At 39.5% G+C, this 24,882-nt stretch overlaps 1 protein-coding gene across 1 annotated transcript in view; it reads right to left on the bottom strand.

The window, feature by feature from the left end:
• Positions 1-24,882, bottom strand: part of LOC103264212 (ATP-binding cassette sub-family A member 13-like) — a 254,311-nt gene that overhangs the window by 188,682 nt on the left and 40,747 nt on the right. The window contains exon 8 of the mRNA XM_021714356.1: positions 18,393-18,502. Coding sequence (XP_021570031.1) covers positions 18,393-18,502 — 110 coding nt within the window. The remainder of the gene's footprint in view (positions 1-18,392; positions 18,503-24,882) is intronic.

Raw genomic sequence — 24,882 nt, 5'->3', positions numbered from 1 at the left:
CAAAAAAAAAAAAAAAAAAAAAATATTCAAGTATGGAAAATACCCATCATATAGCAAATAAAACAATGTTACAAAGTAGTACATATGCAAATGAACATAAGTTACTAGAAGTATGAATGTTAAACCAGAAAAAAATAACATTTTTATATATATACTTTCAGGAAAAAGTTGCCTTTTATCAAATAAAATAATTTGCATACTCCGTATGCTATTTGATTTGATAGGTTTTAAATCTAAAATGTTAAGCTAATAAAAACATTTTTTTCAACTTGCTTAAAGATTTATATTTATTTTTGTGGTGATATTATAGCTCTTTTCATTTCTTCAAAATTTTCTGAATTTTTTCAACACTGAATACTTACGTATCTGGTAATCAATAATCATTTGGTAAAGACCATACTTATTCAGGAAATAAAGCATGGTTTTATGAGATAGAAAATAGTATATGCCATTTTCTGTTCAATGATTTACAGAATTCTAGCTCTGAAATGAATCTTTAAAATAACGTAGAGGAAAACTTTCATTTATTTATAAATAAATCCACTTCAAGAGAGGCTGTGAAATAAGTTAAATTTGGGGGGATTACACTTAGTGAGTATTTACTAGTGTGAGTGCTATGCTAGGTCCTTAGGTTACCTATTTGAATTAAGGTCCCAGGCGCGGTGGCTCAAGCCTGTAATCCCAGCACTTGGGGAGGTCAAGGTGAGAGGACTGCCTGAGTTCAGGGGTTCGAGACCAGCCTGGGCAACTTGGCAAGACCTCGTCTCTAAAAAGAAAATACTAAACACTGAATTAAGGTCTCAAGAACCTCTTGGTCTTGTAAGGGAACCAAACATGTAAACAAAACATGTCAGTTTAACCTGACCAACATAGTAGAATGTATATCATGGTGAGTCGAAGGAAGCTTCTGCAAAGAGGTGCCGATGCCAGAAATTCAAAAGTTAGAAGGTGTCTGCAGACAGGTGGGGAGGATAATCAGATTGCACAGAGGGAATTTCATGCAAAGACATGGATTATGGGACAGAAATATGCTAAGGTGGCTAGGGAAAGGGCATGCGGAATATTGTCTACCGACCCAGTAATGATCTTAGATTTCAGAATCATTTAAAAGAAATGAAAAGGCATAAATCACAGCGTCTGTCTCACCAACGCAGTAAATCAGGTGAGTTGCATGGAAATTCTTACAGTGCTGTAGATTTCCTTGGGGAATATACGTTTAATTCAGTAAGAAGACATCTGTAAGATGTGTATTAACTTTGTGAATGACTCATGAGAAAGCCACACAATCGAGATGCAGGCATCAAGACGACTAAATTCCTGCCCTGACTGATCCCAAATACACTGAACATGTTGGTCAGGTCATGGCCTTCCCTTTCCCCCATTTATAAAACAAAAAGCTTAGATACGGTAGTCTTCAATCTTTGTCTTGGTAAAAACTATAGTTGTATGTCATTTATACAAATCATGACTAAGTTGTCTTATTCATACTTGTATGGTGTTTCTCAAAGAAGCAAATTAATACAAACAAATATCTTCTTATTAAAGAAGAGAGAAGGGAAGAAGAGGAGAGGGGAAGAGAGATGCCAGGATAAAAGACAGGAAATAGGAAAGAGAATAGAAAGAAAAAAGAGAAAGAAAACAAAATGTTTTTGTGACATTTGTGTGCTTACAATCACAACTTAAGTCCTGAAATACAGTTATTTATTAAATATTAAACACAGTAATACAGACACATACAAATTTTAAAACTATGTGAGGTTACTGCAACCTTGGCTAAATGTATTGTTAAAATGTAAAATCAATAATACTTGTTTTTAGTTATTTAAAGAAGCTAATAATTGGAGGCTATATCTATGGAAAATGATTTATTGATAATCTCACTACTATATGTTATCCAACTTTCATGATACTTTATCTGTTCACTTCTTATAGCAATAATACTGCTTTCTTAATATTATTTTTTTAAAAACCAAGACGAAAACAAGTAAAAGAGCAATTATCCATGTTATACCACTGAAATTTCCAATTGCAATACAGCTGATGATCATTGATTTGGTTTTTTGAAAAGCAGTATGATTGCAATGGCCAAAATGCCAAAAGCATCAAATTAGGATTTCACTTTGGGATAAGGTCATCCTTTATACCCAGACTCATATTTTGAATAAAGGTTGCTGAAACCCTTTGATTAAACCTGCTTTGGAAAAGAGAGTGACATTCAGAGAGCCGGGGTGCAACCCCAGCTGTATCAAGAAGTACTTACAAATACCTAGGAAATTCAGCTGAATTCTGAGTTTGGATTTTCTCTTATATGCACCAAAGACATGTCCTCCTGCAGTCTCTAAACAGCCTTGCATTTGAGTTTCTAAGCTTGAGCTTCCTTCACAGTTCTAATCGGTGGTTAGGGAAAGATATTAAGAATACTTTTGCTGCGCTGCAACTATGATCTCAGACTTGATCCTGTTCTCTGGTTCCTACTTCGGTCACATTTGGGAGGCAAGATGTACAGAGGGCAGTCCTGTAGACTCTATTATCAGGTGTCTGCTTGTTTGAAGACTGGCTCAAACAGTTCCTTTATTACTGACAATAACGCAAGTAGGAGCCCTTAAGGTGGCAACCGGCACAAAGTGAGGGTCAATAAATATAGCTAAAACTAAAGAAAAAAAATTATCTACTACAAATCCTCTCTCTAACCTGAGCCCAGTGTTCATCTCCCTCACTGTTCCCATCATCTTCCACTCATCTTTCTTCGTATGTGATGAAGTTCTTGTAGCCAGAGGAGCAGAGCTTCATTCATCGGGTTATCCTCAGCTTATAAGCACACTCCCCAGCCCAAATAGGATGCTCAACAAGGTCTCATGTGTGGTTGAATGAATGGATACTGACCAAACACTGTATTCAGTGTCTTTATCTATCACCTTACAGGGTGAAGGCTTTTCTCTCTCTCATGTCTATTCTTTCCCTCAGAACATCTAATAACCACTCAGGCATTTCTTCCAGTTCTTTTAGCCTCTGGAATCCATTCTCAGCTTTGACAATCATGCCTAGTGGCCCTCATCAATAGCAGTCTTCAAGTCCCTAACAGTGGCTTCATTTCAATATAATTTTCAGAGTATAAGCAAAGCAAAGTCATGATTTTGCACTGTGGTCTTAAGAGAGATCAATGCAGTTTCTCATAATATTCCAAGACATCACTATCCCCTAGGGAGAAGAAAACGAGATTTTTGGGAGTTAGGAGGAAGAAGGAATCGAGGAGGATGACGGAATTGAAGGAGCCAGTTCAGAATGCCCCACCCAACCATCCTTGATGCCAATGGGGAGGTGGGTTTTGCAAAGGGGTTAAAAATGCCCTCTACGGCTCAGTTATCCTTAGCTTCCTGGAGAGAGATGGCCGAGTGAAGGCTCCCCAGAGCTAGGCCTGTCTGAACTATCCAAGCCATTCCTCTACTACTTTTGATGCAGTGGCTGTACCTAAGATGAGTCAAGCTCTTCTTCTGTCAGTATTTCACATGCAGATGATATTCCACTTCAGGAAATGAGGATTGGAACTGCTCATCGTTAACCTTAGGAGCTGTCTTTGGCATCTCTGGACCGCATGGTCACAAGAATTATGGTGTCACATGCTTTTTCCACTTCCCACTGCCCGACAGAAGTTGTCACTTTCTGGCACCTGCCACCAGCATTTATCCTGCCCAAGTCAATTTCAATTTTCTTTTATTTTGGCAGACTCTTTTCTGCAAAGCACCCTGCCGTTAGCTCTCTGCCGCTTTTAGCTAATGTGGAAAACAAAACCTTCTTTGGCACGTGTAATTGGCAGCAGCCACATCTCTCCCCACCTTGCTTGCAGGGAAGGCTGTTTTTGAGGTTTAAAGAAATATGAACAAAGAAGGAAAGACAGCACTCTGGGTTGAACACCATGGTTAAGCCTGGAAGGCACACACAGAATTTGGAGCAGCTCCCTGAAGAGGCCGAGAATTATGGAAGCCCTTCATAGGATGGGCTGTGCAAAGAGGATTGTCTTAAAGAGCAAAGGAGAGGTTACAGACCCTTCAAATTAATCACTGCCAAAATTGCTTTCCATTGGCAGAAGCAGTAGCAATTATAAATAAAATACAGAGGATTAAATTGTGGGAGAAAAAAGAGAAAAGAATTTTATGTCAAGTGGGACTGACAAACCAAAGAGCTGAAAATTTAAATGCAATCTCATATCTCACATGGGGGAATAAAGCTTGTTTTAAAAAATGGCATGGCAAAGTTTTATATAGAGAAAACAACCATATTTCACAAATTCACTCAGTGTTCAATAGATTTGTGGTCTAAATTTTAAGCTTAAAGAGACTCTCAGAGGGTGTTTTTCCTAATAATGGCCACAGACCACCTAAACCAAAGGTACTTGGAGTGCTCCTTAAACTATGGAAATGCCTAAATTTTGGAATAAACATTTTTTAAAGTAGGGATTAACAATATGGAATTTTAGTAAGCACCCAGGTGGCTTCTAAACCTTCTTTTAAAAGGTCCCTTCTCGGCCAGGCTTGGTGGTCAGCCTGTAATCCCAGCACTTTGAGAGGCCAAGGTGAGTGGATTGCCTGAGCCCGTGAATTCAAGACTAGCCCAGACAACTTGGCGAGATCTCATGTCCACAATAAATCAAAAATTAGCCAGGCGTGGTAGCGTGCACCCGTAGATCTGGCTACTTGGAAGGCTAAGGGGGAAGGATCGCCAGTGCCCAGCAGGTCAACACTGGGGTAGCCATGAGTGTGCCACCGCACTCCAGCATGGGTGACAGAGTGAGACTCTAACTCAAAAAAAAAAAACCAAAAACACCTTCTCTTAAACTTATCTACTGACCTGGATGTAGTAGCCAAGGCGGTGGTACAGCAGTTTGCCTGGCACTGTGAGGCTGTCCACTCTGCAGTTGGGACAGGGCCTCCCTGAGTTGTGCGCTGACACAAGGATGCAGAAGCCCTCGTGGTGGCCCTAGTGAGGCCAGCTGTTCACTGTTTGCCTTTATATGCAGGGCCACAGGCCCACCTTTCCATTCATCTTGTCAAAACTAGTCAAGCAAGAAATGCGTATTCCATGTTTATCACGGTAGGCACTGCATTCGGTGCCAGAAATACAGCAAAACATAAGACAGCTCCATGGGGCTTACATCTTTCACTGGACACAGATGTCAAGTGAGTACAATTAGCTATTTAAATGCCACCTGCCGGCTGGGCTCAGTGTCTCAGCCTGTAATCCCATGCTTTGGGAGGCCGAGGTGAGTGGATTGCCTGAGCCCGCGGGTTCGAGACCCACCTGGGCAACTTGATGAGACCTCATCTCTACAATAAAATCAAAAAATTAGCCAGACGTGGTAGCGCGCACCTGTAGTTCCAGCTACTTGGAAGGTTAAGGCGGAAGGATCGCCAGAGCCCAGCAGGTCGAGGCTGCAGTGGCTGGGAGCAGCCACTGCACTCCAGTCTGGGCAACAGAGTGAGACTCCAACTCAAAAAAAAAATAAATTAATAAATGCCACCTGCCACCAGTTCTGTGAAAGAGGGGCCCATCCATGAGCACTTATCAGGAGGGATCTGACCCGGTCTGCGGGATTGGGGAAGATTCCTTGCCGAAAGGATGATTAAATCATCCTCTGAAGAAAGAACAAGGATTAGTCCAGAGAGAAGAGTGTTCAGGGCAGGGAGAAGAATATTGTTGTGAATATCCTGTCGGCGAGGAAGAGCTTGATCTGTTCGAGAAACTGAAAGAAGTCCAGTCTGTCGGCAGCATAGAGAAGGAGCAGGCAGGATCCTAACTACGTACTATCTTGGGAGTCTGTGGTCAGAACTGAGTTCAGGAAGATGAAAAACTATTGGACATTCTGAAGTGAGAATAATGTGATCAGATGCTTATTTTAAAAAGACTCGGCTGCAGTGAAGACACTGCACTGATGAATTTAGAGATGACTATATTTGGAGAGTGAAAGAAAAAAATTCATGAATAATTCTGACATTTTTGCTTGCAAACTAGACAGTGACAATATTCTCTAAGACCCAAAATAATGAAGACAAAAAGAGGCTTATGCTGAAAATTCTGAGTTTGGCCTGACCGTGCTGAGCGAGAAGGAGGTATTCAAATGAAGGTTCTCAGAGGCAGTTACAGCCAGGAGCTAAGAGAAGTGACCTGAGCTGGCCCTGGACATGTGAGCAGCTGCAGCATGGAATTGATGAAGCCTCCTCCATAGGGGGCAATGTGGCCCATGGGAAGTGTAAAGAAAGAAGCAGGCTTAGGGCTGGCTGAGTGCTGCCAAACCCTGGCATGTGAAGATCAGGTAGAAGAAGACAAACCAAGAAGTCCTTAGAAGAAAACTCAAGTGAGGTGTCACACAGTCCAAAGAAAGCAAGCTTGGACCAAAAAGAGAGAGTTGAATATGGCATAAAGGTCAAGGATAATGCCCTAGTGGCATGGTGGTCATTCGTGGAATTAGAACAGACCTTTGAGTGAGGTGATGGGAGAACGCATATCTGCATAGACCGAGGCACAAGTGAAAAACGAGGACGTGGAGTCATGGCATGTCTGGACAACTCTTTTGAGAAGGAGGTTTGGCTGTAAAAGGGAGAAAGTGAGGGAGGTATCTGGAAGGGAAGGAGTTTCAAGAGCAGGTTTTGTTTATCTTATTCTGCTTTTTTTTTTCTTCCCCAAAGGAAGAGCCATGAACATGTTTAAACCCTAATGGGAAATAGGCAGGAGACGGGGAGAAGTTGAAAATAGAGAATTCTTTCTTGGAAGGTGGAAAATGATTCATCATGTTGGGGTATCTGGTCTCACCTGGGGAAGAAGGACCTGTTCTCCTCTGTAACAGGAAGAAAGGAGGATGAAGACAGGAGGGAAAGGTTTGGAGATGGAGCTAGGGTTTCATCCACTTATATTTTCTTTATTGTGGCAAGATGGGATCACCTCTGATGGGAGCCAGAAGTGTGATGAAAGGGGGCATCTGAAACTGACCTGACTCCAAGACGAAAGAGTTGGCTAGAGAGACATGAGTAGACTTCTGGGCAGTGTTGTGATCCTTGCTGCTGAGAATCTACTATAGAACCTGCAAACTCTAGATGATACAAATGCTGAATCTACTGGAAGAAAATGAAAATCATGCAGCAAGTGCCAACAAATCAGCATTTGCTCACCTGTAAGAGAAGCACATATAAAGTATTGGAGGGACATGCAGTGAAAAACTCTGCTCAGGAGAGTGGAGAGAGGCTTCCAGAGAAGGGAATATGTGATCCAAGGCTGGATGAGGGCTATATAATGGCCAGTGATCACAGGGGGCCAGCTTTGACTCTAGTTTGACACATACAGGGTGACACAGCCGAGCTACTGGGTTTAGGAATCCACCAGCCAAACTCATGTTGCACATGTGTGAATTCAGCAAGAAAATTACTTCCCCCATTGTATTAGTTAGTTTGGGCTGCCCCAACAAAGTGTCACAGACTGAGTGACTTAAACAACAGACATTCATTATCTCACAGTTCTGGAAGCTGGAAGTCCAAGATCAAGGAGTCAGCAGAGTTGGTTTCTCTTGAGGTCTCTCTCCTTGGCATGCACATGGCTGTCTTCTCCGTGTCCTCACACAATTCTCTATGCATGTGAAGCCCTTATGTCTGTTTCTCATGTCCAAAGTTTCTCTTCTAATAACGACACCAGTCATATTGGATTAGGGTCAGCCCGTTTGACCTCATCTAACCTTAACTACCTTTTAATAGTCCTATCTACAAATATAGTCACGTGCTGAGGCAATGAAGGTTAGGACTTCAAGATATGAATTTTAGGGAAACACAGTCCAGTCTGTGACACCAGCACACTGCTAGAAAGCACTTGAAAGAGACTAGACCCAGAAGTTATGATTCTAAGTAGAACTTTCCTTTGCCTTGATCAGTGTAGCTCAAGGTATAATGCATGGACCAGATGCATCATCTAAGAGCTTGTCAGAAATGCAAGTTCTCAGGACCCATCCTAAACCTGCTGAATCAGAAGATTTCAGAGTGGTGCTCAGTAATCTGTCTTTTAACAAACTCTCCAGGTAATCATTTGGGCGCAAGATCACTAAATTTTCAGGAAGCCAGTGAGTTAATTTAGTTACACATTTCAAGTATTTATACTAAATACTAATTTATCGGGCCTTGGAAAAGCCCTTCAAGAACAAAATAACAACCAAAAAGGACCCAAAGAGACTGCAATGGCAGGAATTGAGCCTAGATAAGCGTTCATGGTGAACCTGCTGAGGGTTTGGGCAAATCAGATAACATCTCTGCACCTCGGTCTCCTTATCCATCTAACAGAGATAGGAAAGCTTGTTTGAAAACTGACTATGAGGATGAAGTGAGAAAATCCAAGTGCACTCCAAGCACCTATCATAGTGTCTCCTACACACCAGGCAGCTGATAGTTGCTTTCCCCACAAAGAAGTGACTTCCATATCTGCAGTGCAAACACAAGGACAAATGTGCAGTTCTAGGCATCATACCTCATTGCTATGGAGCTACTAGGATCCTTATGATTAAAAGGTATATATTTTATATTTTATTTTGCCTTCCTCAATCTCTCAGAGTAGCAAGAGATGAGTTATTTGAGAGCTAGCTCTTGGAAGGCTGTTTCTTCATAGGGCATCTGTAGAGAGAAGGGGTGCCCACAGGCAGTTGCAGCTCAGGAGCAGGGGTCGATAACAAAAGAGTAATCTTGGAGGGTACCAGAGAAAAGCTTTTGCAAGTGGTTCTTCTAGAAAATGAATTCTGTAGTGTAGATCACACACACACAACACAAAAAGCAACTAAATCACTTTACTTAGAATACACTAATATACATGGTCTCCAATATCCTGATCTGATGTTGTGATAAAGTTATATCTTTATCACAAAGATATAACTATAAAGTAACATAAATTTGACTTAGATTGAGACCTCATGTGGCGTTTTAGGTGAGGAATTTGGAGACTATTATAATAAAATGGGCAAATGTAGGCAATTTCATACAAAATTGGTTTTAATGCATACTGGACTTCTTATTTAGTAATGAAATACTTAGGTTGATTTTTAAATAATGTGTAGCTCAGTTCCCAGATCTGTAACTTGAATTATAAATAAAATTATATCTTCATATCAAATTTTACAGCGGTAGCGAAAAATGCAATTTTTCTTTTTTTCAAATTATTTCTTAAATTCAAAATACCGCTCTTTTTCACATACCATTAGCTTTTATTGCATATGTTTATTTCCAACTAATTTGCTTGGATTTTATCATGTTTTCCAAATTCAGTACATAAAATTATCATTTCTTAAAAACAGATATATAACCATAATGAAGAGGATGTATGCATGTATATAGATATGAAATATATTTTCAATGTAAATTATCCTAAATTCTTAAAGTGTTTATGGGAACCTAACAATTGTGCTTCCTTTAAGTTAACTCTTACACATAAACCCATTAATATATCTTAAAAGAAATGAATGCTCAGAAGTTACACCTTTAAGCAAAATGCTAATAACTAAAATATAAAATAATGTGTATGTCCAGTTAAAATAAAACTTTACATAACAATAGAACATATAGACCAATTATGATGCATACAGTAGAATATTACTACATAGAAATTACATAAGCAATAACACGGATGGATCTCAGAGAAAAATGTATATAGGAAAAAAAACACAGACTTTTATACATACTGTATGATCCCTTTTATATAAAGTTCAGAAACAGGGACATTATTCCAAAGAGACAGAATGATCCTGGGTGGGTGGAGGGTTTGAAGTGGAGAGGACATGAGGGTGTCTGTTGAAGTATTAGAACTTTTCTACCTCAATCCGGGTGTTGGCTCTCCAGGAGTGTTTCATTTAAAAATCCATGTGGTATGAACAGACACTTCTCAAAAGAAGACATACAAGCAGCTAACAGATAGGTGAAAAAATGCTCAGCCTCACTAGTCATCAAAGAAAATTAAATTAAAACCACACTGAGATATCACCTAACTCCAGTCAGGATGGCCATCATCAATAATTCAAAAAACAACAGATGCTGGAGAGAATGCAGATGTTGGTGGGAGTGTAAATTAGTTGATGGGAGTGTAAACAAACCCTGTGGAAAACAGTTTGGCAATTCCTAAATGATCTAAAAGTCAACCTTCCATACGACCTTGCAATCCCCCTATTGGGAATATACTGGAAGGAACTCAAATCACAAGATACCTACACATGTATGTTTATTGCAACATTGTTCACAATAGCAAAAACATGGAACCAAATGTGCTACCCATCAAAAGAAGATTGGATTTTTAAAATGTGGTACATATATGCAATGGAATATTACACAGACAAAAAGAAGGGCAAAATTATGCACCTCACAGCAACCTGGATGGACTTAGAATCTATAATACTGAGTGACCTATGACAGAAGCAAAGAACTGAATATCACATGTTCTCACTCATAAGCGGATCTCGAATGATTACCGTAAAACTATAAGAAAAGGATTGGCAGTAGTGGGAAACTGCCAGGGGAAGGCGGGAATGGGATTGGTAGTAGCGGGAATCCACCAGGGGAGGGAGGCACACCTCATCAACAAGGGTACATGCATAATGAACATTTGTATACCCAACCCTGAATTGTACCCTACATCTTTAAAATTTTAAAAAATTAAATTAATTAAAAATCTATTTGGTTGTGGAATTAACAACTATGCCATTTACCATATGATGTATGCTATTTGTTTAGTAAAAATAAATTTAGAACACTACTCTTAAAAATATGCAAGTATATAATTTACGGCAAAGGTGAGCAACAACACTGGTACAAAAGTGGAAATTCAACTGGTTAATTAATATAAAGAAGAGCTTGAGTTACAGGCATTCAGAATGGCTTATTATGACACTGCTTGGGTTGGTGGAAGTCTAAGTGACCCCCAGTTACTCAGACCTCTGTTCAGTCCCTTCCTCTTGAGTGTAAGACCTTAAAGATGATGACAATTACTCCCATGATTAGACTACATCCTATGGCAAAAGCGAAGGAATTTTGCAGACATAATTAAGACCCCTTATCAGCTGCCTTTACATTTATCAAAACAGAGCCCCTCCTGCTCACTTTGAAGAAGTAACCTGCCAGTTTTGAGAAAGCCATGTGGCTAAGGCCCAAGGGTAACTTCAAGGAGTTGAGAGCAATGCCCAAGCTGATGGTCAACCAAACACCTCTGAACGGAATTATGCCAATAACCTAAATGAGCTTGGAAGGGAACCCTGAGCACTAGATGTCAGTGCAGTCCTGATAGCACCCCCATTTCAGCCTTGTGAGATCTGAGCAGAGGGCCCATTGTGCTGTGCCTAGATCATTGACTGACAAAATCTGCGACCATAAATGGGTATTGTTTTAACCTGCTCAGTTGATGATGATTTGTTAATAGCAATAGAAACTGTCACAGATTTTGGTAACTGGAAATAGAGAGTTTTCATAACAAATGACCTTAAAAAGGTAGGAGTGGTTTGAAATCAGGGAGTGGTCAGGAGATCAAAGATTTTTGAGGAGCATGACAGAGTAAACCTCAATTTTTTTGGACAGATTGTTAGTAGAAAACTTAGCAAAAGTGTCACCTTCAGTTATATGGAAAACAGAATTTGTAAGCGACAAAATGGGATATTTAGTTAAGCATATTTCCAGGAAAAAGAAATGAAAGTGCTACCTGGGCCGGGTGTGGTAGCTCACGCCTGTAATCCTAACACTATGGGAGGCAGAGGAGAGAGAATTGCCTGTACTAAGGGATTCGAGACCAACTTGATGGGGCAACTTGGCAAGGCCCCATCTCTACAATAAATCAAAAAGTTTTCCAGGTGTGGTGGTGCAAGCCTGTGGTTCCAGCTATTTGGAAGTCTGAGGCAGAAGGATCCCCTGAGCCCCGCAGGTCACAGCTGCAGTGGCTATGAGTGTGACGCTGTACTCCAGCCTGGGCAACAGAGTGAGACTCCAACTCAATTATAGTAAAATGAGAGAGGAGAGAGAGAAATTGAGGGAAGAATTGTTATTCAAACAGAAAATGATAACTACTACCACAAAAACTGATGATTTTTTTGATGATCTCAGCCTCAACAGGTTAAAAAAAAGTGGTAAAAGTCAAGAAAAGCTACTAATTACATGACAGAAAGAAAAGGCTACATGGGAGATGGTATAACTTTCTGCTAAAACCTCAAAAAATTTAAAAAGTCAGAGTATTTGGTGACAAAAATGGCCCTTTAAAAGTATTAAGAATGCTGGATGTGGTGGCTCATGCCTGTAATCCCAGCACTTTGGGAGGTAGAGGCAAGAGACTTGCCTTAGCCCAGGGACTCGAGACCAGCCGGGGCAACTTAGTGAGACCTTGTCTCTTCAAGAAAACAAAAAATTAGCTGGGTGTGGTGGCGTAAATCTGTAGTTCCAGCTTCTTGGAAGCCTGAGGTGGAAGAATCACCTGAGCCCAGCAGGTCAAGACTGCAATAGCTGTGAGTGTGCCCCTGCACTCCAGCCAACAGAGTGAGACACCACAAGAATGATTTCAGCAAGACAGTGAATTAAGAACTCCAGGCCCCCATTATCCCATGGAGACATCAAATAAACTAAAGACAGATTATAACAATTTTATAGAAACTCTGGAAATTAACCAAAAATCTACAGTAACCAATCAAACACCCAGCCAGCACATGCATACATGTGCACACATACACACACACACACACACACACACACACACATACACACACCCAAAATGGTAGGAAATTCCACGTTTTTATTTGACCTTGCCCCAACTCTTTCCCACATTGTTTGGGCCATAAGGAAGTGACCTAATTCCTAGACCCCTCCTTTGGGGCAGAAAGAGAAGAGTAGAAATTGTTTTCAAACCGGGCTCGGTGGTTCAGCCTGTAATCCCGCGCCTTTGGGAGGCTGAGGTGAGTGGATTGCCTGAACCCGTGGGTTCGAACCCACCTGGGCAACTTGGCAAGAACCCATCTCTACAATAAATAAAAAACTAGCCGGGCATGGTAGTGCGTACCTGTAGTTCCAGCTACTTGGAAGGCTAAGGCAGAAGGATCGCCGGAGCCCCAGGAGATTGTAAGTGAATACAACAGAACATCTAAGGTCCTGGGATGGACCTGGGGCGAGACTTTCTGAGAAGCCAAGACATTTCAAGGTGGCCAGATCTATTTGACAAAATCACAAGATTCTTTGAAAATGGAAGCATATAATAAAATTATCTCTTTTTTTGGTAGTCAAGAAGTACTCTTCTTTACCTTGATCAGTTGTCACTTTAATTATTTTAAAGTTTATAATAGACAATGTGGATTAACTTGCTCTTAGAAAAATTTGCAATTATGTGTATATTAGAAAAAGAAAACTTCTGCATTCAACATATAGTAAAGTAATACATATTTTATAAGTATTCAAAATCAAAATACTTTTCTGAAAAAATAGTAGCCAAGGAAAATTAGAAGAAAAAAATGCACACATTTTCAGAGGCCCATACAGGACACATGCCCAGAAAGGAACTTTGAAGACCCAAAGCCTTTATCCCCGTCTCATCTCAGGATTCAGAGAATCACTAACTAGCAAAGGTCTTCCACACCAGTGTGCAAAGATGGGAAGAAGTGGCTGTTTTATCAAATGCCCATTTTTCAACAAATAATCATTTTTTAAAAAAGGAAAACCTGACCTGTTCAAAGAAGCAAAATAATGTCCAGATTCTCTTAAAATACACAAGTTAAAAATTTTTATATCATTTTAAATTATTTCAAAAAGCTAAGGAAGGCATGAATAAAGAACTAAAAGAAATGAGGGAAACAATATATAAAACAAATGAGATTATTAACAAATAAATGAAAATCATAACTGTAACAGCAACAACAACAAAAGAACCAAACAAATTCTGGAATATCGAAAAATACAACTGAATAGAAAACTTTATTAGAATAATTCAAAGATAGACTTGATTACACAGAAGAAAGAATCAGCAAATCGTGAAATTATTGGGGCCTGTAGCATAAAGTAAAAAAAAAAACAAAAAAACGACATAGTAAAATGAATAGAGCCCAAGGAACTTAGGGGAAAATATCAAGTGGATCAATATATGCATTATGAAATTTCCAAATGGAAAAGAGAGCAGTAAAGGGGCAGAAAATTTTTCAAACTTGAGGACACTCATGGATATACAAATAAAAAAGCTCGGTAACTCCAAGTAAGAGAAACCTGGAGACCTACACCAAGACATAGTTATAAACTAAGTACTGAAAGCCAAAGAAAAAAAGACAATCTTGAAAGTATCAAGAAAAAAGAGACTCACAATGTACAAGGGATCCCAATACAACTATCAGTATATCTCTCAGGAGAAGGCTTGCACACCAGAAGACAGTAGTGTCTCTTCTAAAGTGATCATAGAAAAAAAAAAACCTGTAAACTGATATTTTATATACAGCATAAACGTCCTTAAAAAAAACAAAGGAAAGCCGGGCTCAGTGGCTCAGCCTGTAATCCTGCGCCTTGGGAGGCTAAGATGAGAGGATTGCCCAAACCCACGGGCTTGAGACCCGCCTGGGCAACTTGGCAAGACTTCATCTCTACAATAAATCAAAAAATTAGCCAGGTGTGGTAGTGCGCGCCTGTAGTTCCAGCTACTTGGAAGGCTGAGGCGGAGGGATTGCCAGAGCCCAGCAGGTCGAGGCTGTGGTGTCCGGGAGCAGCCACTGCACTCCAGTCTGGCTGACAGAGTGAGACTCCAACTCAAAAAAAAAAAAAACAAAAACAAAGGAGAAATCAGACATTTCCAGATAAGTAACACTTCAGGAAGTACATTACACATAGACCTACCCTATAAGAAATGCTAAAGGGAATCTTTTAAGTTGAAATACAAGAATGCCAGACAATAATTCAAAAACATATGAAAACAAAAAGTTATCTGATAAAGGCAAGTGCATGGACGAATAAAAATAGGTATTATTATAGTTTTGCTTTGTACTCTACTTTTATTTTCTACAGAATTTAAAAGTCAAATGCGTAAGAATGACTTTAAACATGTGCCAATGATTACACAATTTGTGACATTCATAAAGTGGATGAGGCAGAGCCGTAAAAAAATCTAAGGTTTTTATATGTGATTGAGGTTACAGTAGTATTAATTTAAGATAATCAGAACTTTATGATATTATATGTAAACCTTTGCTAAGCACAAATAAAATATCTACAGAATACACATAGAATGAAGTAAAAAGAGAATCCAAATATGTAATTCCAAAAATTTCAGTATTAGAGGAAAAAAGGATTAAAAATCTGTAAGACATGAGAAACAAGTAACAAAATGATAAAATAAGTGCTACTCCATCAGGAATGATGTTAAATATAAATGGATCAAACTCTCCAAACAAAAGACATAGATTGGCAACATTGATGGAAAAAAAACCATAATTCAATGATCTCTACAAGAGACATATTTTAGGTCTATGGATACACATAATTTAAAAGTAAAAGGACAGGAAAAAAAATATTTCATTCAAATAGTAACCAAAAGAGAGCAGGGCTGCTATACAAATATCAGACAAAATAAATTTTAAGTAGAAAGCAGTTATGAGAAGGACATTTGTTTGTCCATTTTATATAAAGAAATCAATTCATCAAGAAGATATAACAACTATAAACAAGATAAACAAGATACTGGCATACCAAATTCAATAGTGTATTAAAATTATTATATATTTTTATTATTATATTTTATATACCATGACAAATGATTTATCCCTGGAATGTAAAAATGGTACAACATGCAAAAAAAAAGTAACATCCCATATTGAGGTTGAAAGAGAAATAACCTTATAGTCATCTCAATTGATGCAGAAAATTCAGCATCTTCTTATGATAAAAACACTTATAAAAAAAAAAACAAAACTAGAAATAGGCTGGGCGCAGTGGCTCAGCCTGTAATCTTAGCACTTTGGGAGACCAGGGTGAGAGGATTGCCTGAGCCCAGGGGTTCAAGACCTACCTGGGCAACTTGGTGAAACCTCATTTCTACAGTAATTCATACACACACACACACACACACACACACATACACACAACTAGCCGGGCAGCTACTTGGAAGGCTGAGGCAGAAAGATCACCTAAGCCCAGCAGGTGGAGGCTGCAGCGGCTATGAGCATGCCACTGCACTCCAGCCTGGGTAACAAGAGTGAAACTCCAACTCAAAATATACACAAAAAACTAGGAATAAAAAGAAATTACTTTGACATAGTAAAATGTACTTATGAAAAGCACATGCAACATTGTACTCAATAGTGAAAAAATAAAAATGTTTCCTCTAAGATCAGAAACAAGACAAAGAATCCCATTTTCACCTTCTATTCAAGATAGTACTGGAAGCCCTAGCCAAAGAATTAGGCAACAAAAAGAAATAAGTCTTCCAAATTGGAAAGGAGAAAATAAAATTATTTCTGCAGATGACATGATCTCAATAGATGCAGAGAAAGCATTTGGCAAAATCCAACCACCTTTCGTGATAAAAACACTCCTAAACTAGGAATAGGCAGGAACTTCCTTAGCTTAATAAAGAGAGTTTATAAAAACTCTCAGTTAATATTATACTTAACTCTCATAGTTCCGTAACTAGAAATTTCTTACAGCTCCAGAAATAAAACATTTCCAATTTTTATAATGAAAGATCTGAATATTCATTTCTCTAAAAAAGATATACAAGTGGCCATTAAGTCCATGAAAAGATGTTCAACGTCGTTAGCCATCAGTGAAATGCAAACAAAACTACCATGAGAAGGCACTTCATATCCACCAAGTTGTCTGTAATCAAAATCATAGATAATAACAAGTGTTGGGAGAATGCAGAGAAATTCGAACCCTCATCTACAGCTGATGAGCATGTAAGGTGTAGTCACTTTAGATACTTTGTGACAGTTACTCAGATGGTTAAACATAGGGCCAGCAATTTCACTCCTAGGTATATACATAAGAGAAAATACATACCCACAAAAAACGCTCATAACAATCTGCTTGCAATAGCAAAAACTGAAAACAACCCAAATGCCATCAACTGATGAATGCCCCAACAAAATGTGGTATATTCACACAACGGAGTATTATTTGGAAATCAAAAGAAATGAAGTACTGACACATGCTCTAATACAGATGAGCCTTGAGAACATTGTGCAGAATGAAAGAGCTAATCACAAAGGACCACCCAGATTATGATTCCATTTATAGAAAATGTCTACATTAGGCTAATCTATACAAATAGGAAGTACAGTAGAGGTTACCCAAAGCTGGAAGGAGGGGCATATCGAGGCGTGATGGCTGAGTGACATGGAGTTTCTTTTCAGAATAATGAATAGTCTAAGACTGATTGTTATGATGATGTACAACTCTGAATGCACTAAAAGTCATTGAATGGCACACATTGATTGAGTGAATTGTGTGGTGTATATGAATTACATCTTAATAAAACTGTGAAAAAGAGAAAGAAGATATGCTTAGCATAATCATGAGGGAAACGCAAATTAAAACCACAATAAGAAACCACTACACACCAATCTTAATGATAAAATACATATTTTTGGACTCTGATAATACCAAGTGCTAGAGAGGACGTAGGGTAACTGTAGCACTCCTTAGTGCTGGCGAGGTTGCAGTCTGACAGACATTTAGTGTAAGCATTATCACATGTTTAATTCTAGTTATTTATTCCTGGTCTGTGTCCCTAGTGGACTCAGTCTCTGAAGGTAGGTTCTGGATGGATTACTCTCCATATCCCTAGAGCCCGGCTCAGAGTTCCTTGGTGAGTTGTTGCTAATAAATATGCTAGGAACTGGATTAAATCTGAGCTGCCGTCCCACACCTAGAAACTAAGTCTGGATTCTGTCCACATGTTATTGCCGAAGCAAAGGAGGTTGGCATACAAGGGCCAGGACCGTGATTTTGGCCCCAGTGGACAGAGGTTCTGTGACGGCAAGGCCCACATCTGGCGGTTTCTTAAGCCACATCAGCCCACTCCCAGCAGAGTGCCTGCATGTAATAAACACGCTGTGAATGTAGGCCGGATTGGCTGGTGATGAAAGCAAAACAAGAGGAATGTTTTTTCATTCTTCTAATTGTATGTACTAAGAAATGTTTTACATACTAAGTCAAGTTCTAAAGAAAAGTCAATATGTCTCATAAATACTCAGTTGGTCCTTTCAAACCAGGATAAAACTTGAAACTTTCTGCCTCTGACCTGTATTTACTTACGCCCCCTCACTATCCACTCACACCTCATTTCTGGCTTCAGTAGCTTGCTACTCAGCTTTTAAAAACAAGGGACACTGAAGAGAGACAGTGGCACTGTTCCTCAGGGAAAATGCAGGAAGTCGCCTGTACTTACGGTAGCCGGGAGGACGTCCTGCAGGCCTATGGTTCTGTGGCTCTGACTTGGTTCCTGGAGCAATGTGCGATTTCAGGTTGGAATCTTGCAAAAGCATCAAAAACACCTTTTTAAGAATGAAAAAGAGCTGCGTGTTATTTTATGTCTCTTTCCACACAGCATTTCTTTTCTTTTGTCTCAATTATCTGATCAGGTCATGACAACACACCCCAAACACACCCCATATATTTCGTTGACTTGGCATAACTCTAAGGTTGCCTAGTTCTCAGCAAGCTGGTCGATATGCTACCCTAGAATCCAAAGATGAGTGAAGCTTAACTGTGAATCCCTAGTCATGGTGGCTGAAGCTGGTCAAATCCACAGGCAGTAGGAGACAGGCAGTAACAGTGCATCTGATTCAACTCGAGTGTGTGATTCACTATAACAGCATCTTTGGAATTCAAAGGTGAATCAGGCAATAAACTTATGACGCTCACAGTTTACTTAGGGTAGATGGGATCTCATATTTTAAAGTCCCCATTGAACGTACGCTTTCCATGGGCTATGATGCACCTTGTCATTCAGGCAGCTAATTTAAGCAACTTGGAAGCAGAAGTCCAACCTCAATTTACTCAAATCCAATGACGGACTACATTAGCAAAAATAAGGTGAAGGAGGGAGAGTGTTATCTGAGACAAAAAAAGATGGGGTGGATTGGGGACATCGAGGCCCTCGAGCTACACCTAGAGAGCTGGTGTGCATTTATGGAGCATTAGAGAGAGAACACTGAACATAACCATTGGGCGAACCACAGCAGCATACAGGACAGAGACTAAGACCTGCAGCAGCACAGTGGTGAAAGCAGGTACAGGACTTCACCTCCCAGAGTTTTGGCAGCCTGGTCCATAAAACAGTGATGATGACAATAGTAACGAAATTTCAGTAGATGAAGTGCCAGGCACAGGCTCTGGAAGCACACAGGGAGTCTTCTGTTATTCATGCAGCTAGCCAAGATTCACAGAATGTCCACTATGGGCCACGTGCCAAGTCAGGCACTGTGCATTGCTCTGCTCTCCTTTGGCATCATCCATGAATGTGGCTCCATCACTCCCTCCACTGCACACATCCACTGAGATCCAGGTCCCTGGCCTGGCCCCAAGCAACTCTGGCTGGACCAGTCTCATCGCCCATCCAGCTGGTGCCTCGCACTCAACGTGTCTGCACCAAGCATCCTCTCTGACTTCTGATTTCTGTACACAGCATCACCATGGTGGTTCCCTTAAATAAGCAAAAAGGTATTGTCTGTCTCCAGGTGTTCCTTAGGCGCCTCCAACCCACAGGGGAAGGGCACCAGAGAGGAATCAATGAGCAAGCAACGCTGCAAGAGAGGCGTGTAATCTCACTGCATGTGGTTAATTAGTTTGCATGGAATCCTACTGAGCTAAATCTGTGTGCTTAGTGCTGGTGAAGGGTCAGGACATTTTACTAGATCAGAAGTATGTAGTTACCTCCATCTGAAAGATAACTCTTTGCTGATTCCCAGTTAAGACTCCAAGGAATAGCTGCAAACTTCACCACTACTACAAATAATAACCATAAAAATGGTTATTAATATTACAACATGTGAGTGTGTGCCAGCCATGTGATCTTAGACAAAATATTTAACAATCCTGTCACTTAGTTTCTTTGTATGATAAATGGTAGTAAATAAAACACAGATGAGGGGTATTAAAAAAAAAAACAACCCAGAATAGTCTTTTGGAGAGCAGGCCCTTTGTGGCAGAGGCTTTCCCCACTAGGGAAATGTTCTAGGAATCCATCGGCATCAGTGTACCAACTAGTGTTGTTATTTGGCTTCCATGAACTTTTTTTGGAGATTCTTTCAACGGATTTGGCCATTGCGTGATGGGTGATTTACAAGTGCACCTGCCCTCACTGCACTGACTGTTCAACAGTTTTGGGGGGTTTTTTAAAACTTTTTTTATTTTAAAGATATGGGATACAATTCAGGATTAGTGGTCATTGTATAGGTAAAGTTTGGGTTAACAGTTTTTGATTAAAAACAGCAGGACCCCCATGTCTCACCCTCTTTACTCACTTGCTCTCATCCCAAGCAACTTTTTTGTTTTGTTTTTTTTTCTCTAGATGAAAAAAAGTCCTCAAAGAGAAAGATTTTCTGAAATGGAGGAGATGAAACAAAAAGCAGTCGAAATATGCAATGGCATCAAAATTGACTAGCTCAAAAACTGTTTTGAGCAATGGAAAAAGCATCTCAATCAGTGTATTGCATCAGAGAGTACTTTGAAGGTAACTGAAGTTTAAACATGTAAGAATAAATATGCAATCTTTAATAAATAAATTCCATTTTTGGGTGTCCTCCCTCATAGTATAGGATTGTTGCAGGTAGTAAAAGCAGTTATATATAAAGCGATGGTCTGGCAGGTAGCAAGCTGGCAATGGCTGGCCCTAAGAGTAGCCAGAGCAGGAGAAGTAAGTGTGGTGGGGTGTGCATGGTGTTTCATCGTGTGATTCTCAAATCAATTCAATAAGATACATATTGCTACCCCTGCTTAAGATGAGAGCTAGCGCGCTTAGAGGGAATGAAATCAGAAACAGTAAAAATAGCTCAATTCAAGAATTGTTCATTGAGAGATTTTCTTGTGAATCTTATTCTAAATGGAATTTGATGACAAAGACATTCTTGATAATGATCTTCATCCATCCTTTTAAAATTTTCCTTCCCTTCCTTCTCTCATAAAAGGCTGTGCACGTGTGTGAGGGGACATGAGTGTGCCAACACACATAGGCACAAATGTGTGTGCATGTGTGTGTTGGAGGAGGAAGCAGAATAAGAGCAGAGCTTTAGACCTCAGTAATCTTCCAGATCAGTGAGGAATATGATCCATTATAATACAGTACCGAGTATCAAGGACGTGTTTGAGAATTCTGGAAACTTGCATGTGACAGGTGAAAGGTAAGACAATAAGAATGTTATGAGCATCATCTAGTGGCTGCTCACCCTAATTGGGGGTACACAGTCCAGGAGGCTCTGTGAATATGAGAAAATGTCAGTTGTCCAATTAACAGAAAGAGCCAATAAAGGCTACATTTTACAAAGCGATGTGATATTGATCACTGCAGTCAAAGGTTTGGGCTCTTATGGCAGACTTTACCCTTGTTATTTTGAGTTTTAATCATCATGCTAGATGGAAAAATAAATCGTAAAACTCCCCTTAGCAAGTCCTTGCTAACACCTAGGACAGAAGATTACCCTGGGTTTTTGTGAAAGAAAATTTTTAAGAATATTTCTAATATTCCACTGAGTTTGAGAAATAGAAATTCCAAATTATAGTTTAAATACACAGCAAGTCCTCACATAACACCATTAATAAGTTCAACAAACTATGACTTTTAGCAAAATGACAAATCACAAAACCATTTTTTCTCATCGATGTTATAATAAAATGACCTTGAACAAGATATTATTTGAGAACCCACTGTATGATTTTTTGCTTAAAGTCACAGTTTCCATGAACTTATTGATGATGCTGTGAAGGCTTACTATATTCATTATTATATGATTCATATTTTCCAGAAAAACTTTAAAGCAACATATGTACTTGGCTAAAATTTAAATTTATCATACAAAATGAGTAATGATGAAAAATGATGAAATTAAAATGACGAAATTAAAACTCAAGAATGCTAAGTAGCATGACAATAATTTATAATTTAACAACAATAAGGTTTTAAAAGCAATGCCTACAGCACTATGGCATTCCTACTCTCTCTTTTCAAGAAATGGTAAATTCAAACATTTGGCGATTCTTCCTTTGGAGACTTATGCCTTCTCAATTTTAAAAGAGCTGCAGGGTCTAAGCATTTACGATGGCCTGGTGTCATCCCAACACTGATTGTGCTATCAATCCCTCAGACTGGAATGCTCTGGCCCTCCTTTCGTGTTCTCTGTTTGAAAGGACATTGTCAAATAGCATGAGAGCCCTGTTGTGATCCACACGGAAAGTGTCAGTTTGATGGACTGTGTCCTGGAGATGGTCAGCGTGAGGTGCCTTTTGGCTTAGATGCTAGAGAAATTTATGAAGCTGACCAAATTTCTGTAAGACAAGGACAATAGAGCCCCGCCGAGTGATGACATGCACAGATAAAGAATTTCCAAACTTTGACCAAAATGTAATATAAGATGTATTCTTTCAGTTTCCCCAAAGCAATTCCTTTCTCTATAAGCAGAAGACAAAACCACATGGAGAGCTTAGATGAGAAGGAGCGTGAGAGGCACTGGCAATTGTTCTCCAGACAAGGTTTTGGGCAAGGCTGACCTCTGACACGCTCCATGGTTACATGCAGCTAGGATTTATTATTTTACAGGTACTTGTTTGAGTTTCCTATTGCTGCTATAACAAACTACCTCAAATGTGGTGGCTTAAGAAAACACATTTATTCTCTTACAATTCCAGAAGTCAGAAGCCTAAAATGGGCCTTATTAAACTACAATCAAAGGAAAATACACTCCCTGGACTTTTTCAGCTTTTAGTAGCTGCCTGTATTGTTTGACTGACAGACCCATTCCCATTTTCAAAACTTATCAATCAAGAGTGACCTTGTGATGACATCACCTTCTTCCTGTCTAACCTTTTTATTCGGGCCCTTTTATTGGCATCAAGGTCACCCAGATAATCTGGGATTATCTTCCTGCCACAAGTCCCACAGAGGTAACATTTACAGGCTCCAGGGATTAGGATGTGGATTTCTTTGGAAACCATTATTCACCTGTCACAGAATTATCACACTATCAGTTCATCTTTGAAAAAAGGTCTGTTAGTTTGATGTGTCCCTAGACATTCCAAAGACAATAAAAATCAGAAAGCAGTGTAGAAAATTTTGGAGTCTAACACAATTAAATTTCAGCTGCTGGCTTTGGGTAACTGATCACCTTTTTAAGATTCAGTCTTTTAGTCTGTTTGCCAGTACAATGGGAAGGTTAAATTAGATAAGGTATAAAAAGACGAACCATAGTTCATACCCTTTTATAAGCAAAGAATGGGTCATAGTATTTAAATCTAAAGACTAATACCATAATTCGTGTTTAGAAGACAATAGACTGCCATAAATGCTTAGACTCTGAGGCTTTTTTTTATAATCAATATTTTTTATTATGATGTTGTGGGGTACAGTTAAGGGTTAGGTATACAAATACGTTTCATTCAGGCACCCTATTGATAAGAGGTGTTTCCCCATCCCAAGACAGATATTTGCTACCGTTAATCCCAACTCCCCCACCCCATAGTTTCCCACTACTGTCAGTCATTTTCTTATAGTATTAGGTTGGATGTTCAAGGTTCATTATATGAGTGAGAACATGTGATACTCGGACCTTTGTTTTTGTGAGAGGTCACTCAGTATTATAGACTCTAGTTCCATCCAGGTTGCTGCGAAATTCATGATTTTGTTCTTTTTTATGGCTGCGTAGTATTCCATCATGTATATGTACCACATTTTTTTAATCCAGTCCTCTTTTGATGGGCAGCATGGTTGCTTCCAGGTTCTTGCTATTGTGAACAGTGCTGCAAAGAAAATACGTGTGCAGGTATCTTTTTTATACAGTGATTTGAGTTCTTCTGGATATATTCCCAATAGGGGGATTGTGGGGTCATATGGGAGGTTGATATTTAAAGCTTTTAGGAATCGCCACACTGCTTTCCACAGAGGTTGCACTAGTTTACACTCCCACCAACAGTGTAGAAGTATTCCCTTTTCGCCACACCCTCTCCAGCAGCTGTTATTTTTTGAGTTGTTGATAATTGCCATTCTGGCTGGAGTTAGATGGTATCTCAGTGTGGTTTTGATTTGCATCTCCCTGATGATTAGTGAGGTTGAACATTTCTTCATGTCTGTTGGCTGCTCGGATGTCTTCCTTTGTGAAGTGTCTGTTCATATCGTTTGTCCATTTTATAATGGGGTTGTTTGTTTTTCTCTTCAGCACATTTGAGTTCCTTGTAGATCAAAGATGTTAAGCCTTTGTCTGACCTGGTGTTGGCAAATATTTTTCTCAGTCTGTAGGCTATCTCCCTGCTCTCTTGATGGTTTCTTTGGCTTTGCAGAAGCTTGTCAGTTTAATAAGGTTCCACTTGTCTATCCTCTCTCTTATGACCTGTGGGTTTTGGGTCTTGTTCAGGAATTGGAGGCCAGTTCTGATTTCCATGAGGGTATGTCCTTCATTTTCTAAGGTTCTTATGGTTTGGGGTTTTACATTTAGGTCTCTGATCCATTTGGAGTTAACCTTTGTGCATGGGGATAGATAGGGGTCCTGTTTCAATCTTCTGCATGTGGTCAGTTAGTTTTCCCAGCACCATTTACTGAATAGGTTCTCCTCTCCCCAGTGGTAGGTGGTGGAGGCTTTGTTGAAGATGAGTTGGTTGAAAAATTGAGGTTTTGCTTCTGGAATCTCAATTCTATTCCATTGATCTATATGCCTATTCCTATACCAAT

This window comes from Carlito syrichta, unplaced genomic scaffold, assembly GCF_000164805.1.
Source record: "Carlito syrichta isolate Samal-C Ts95f unplaced genomic scaffold, Tarsius_syrichta-2.0.1 Scaffold305631, whole genome shotgun sequence".
Taxonomy (NCBI): domain Eukaryota; kingdom Metazoa; phylum Chordata; class Mammalia; order Primates; family Tarsiidae; genus Carlito; species Carlito syrichta.
Note: the sequence above shows the minus strand (reverse complement) of the source record. Positions and strands in the feature narration are given on the sequence as shown.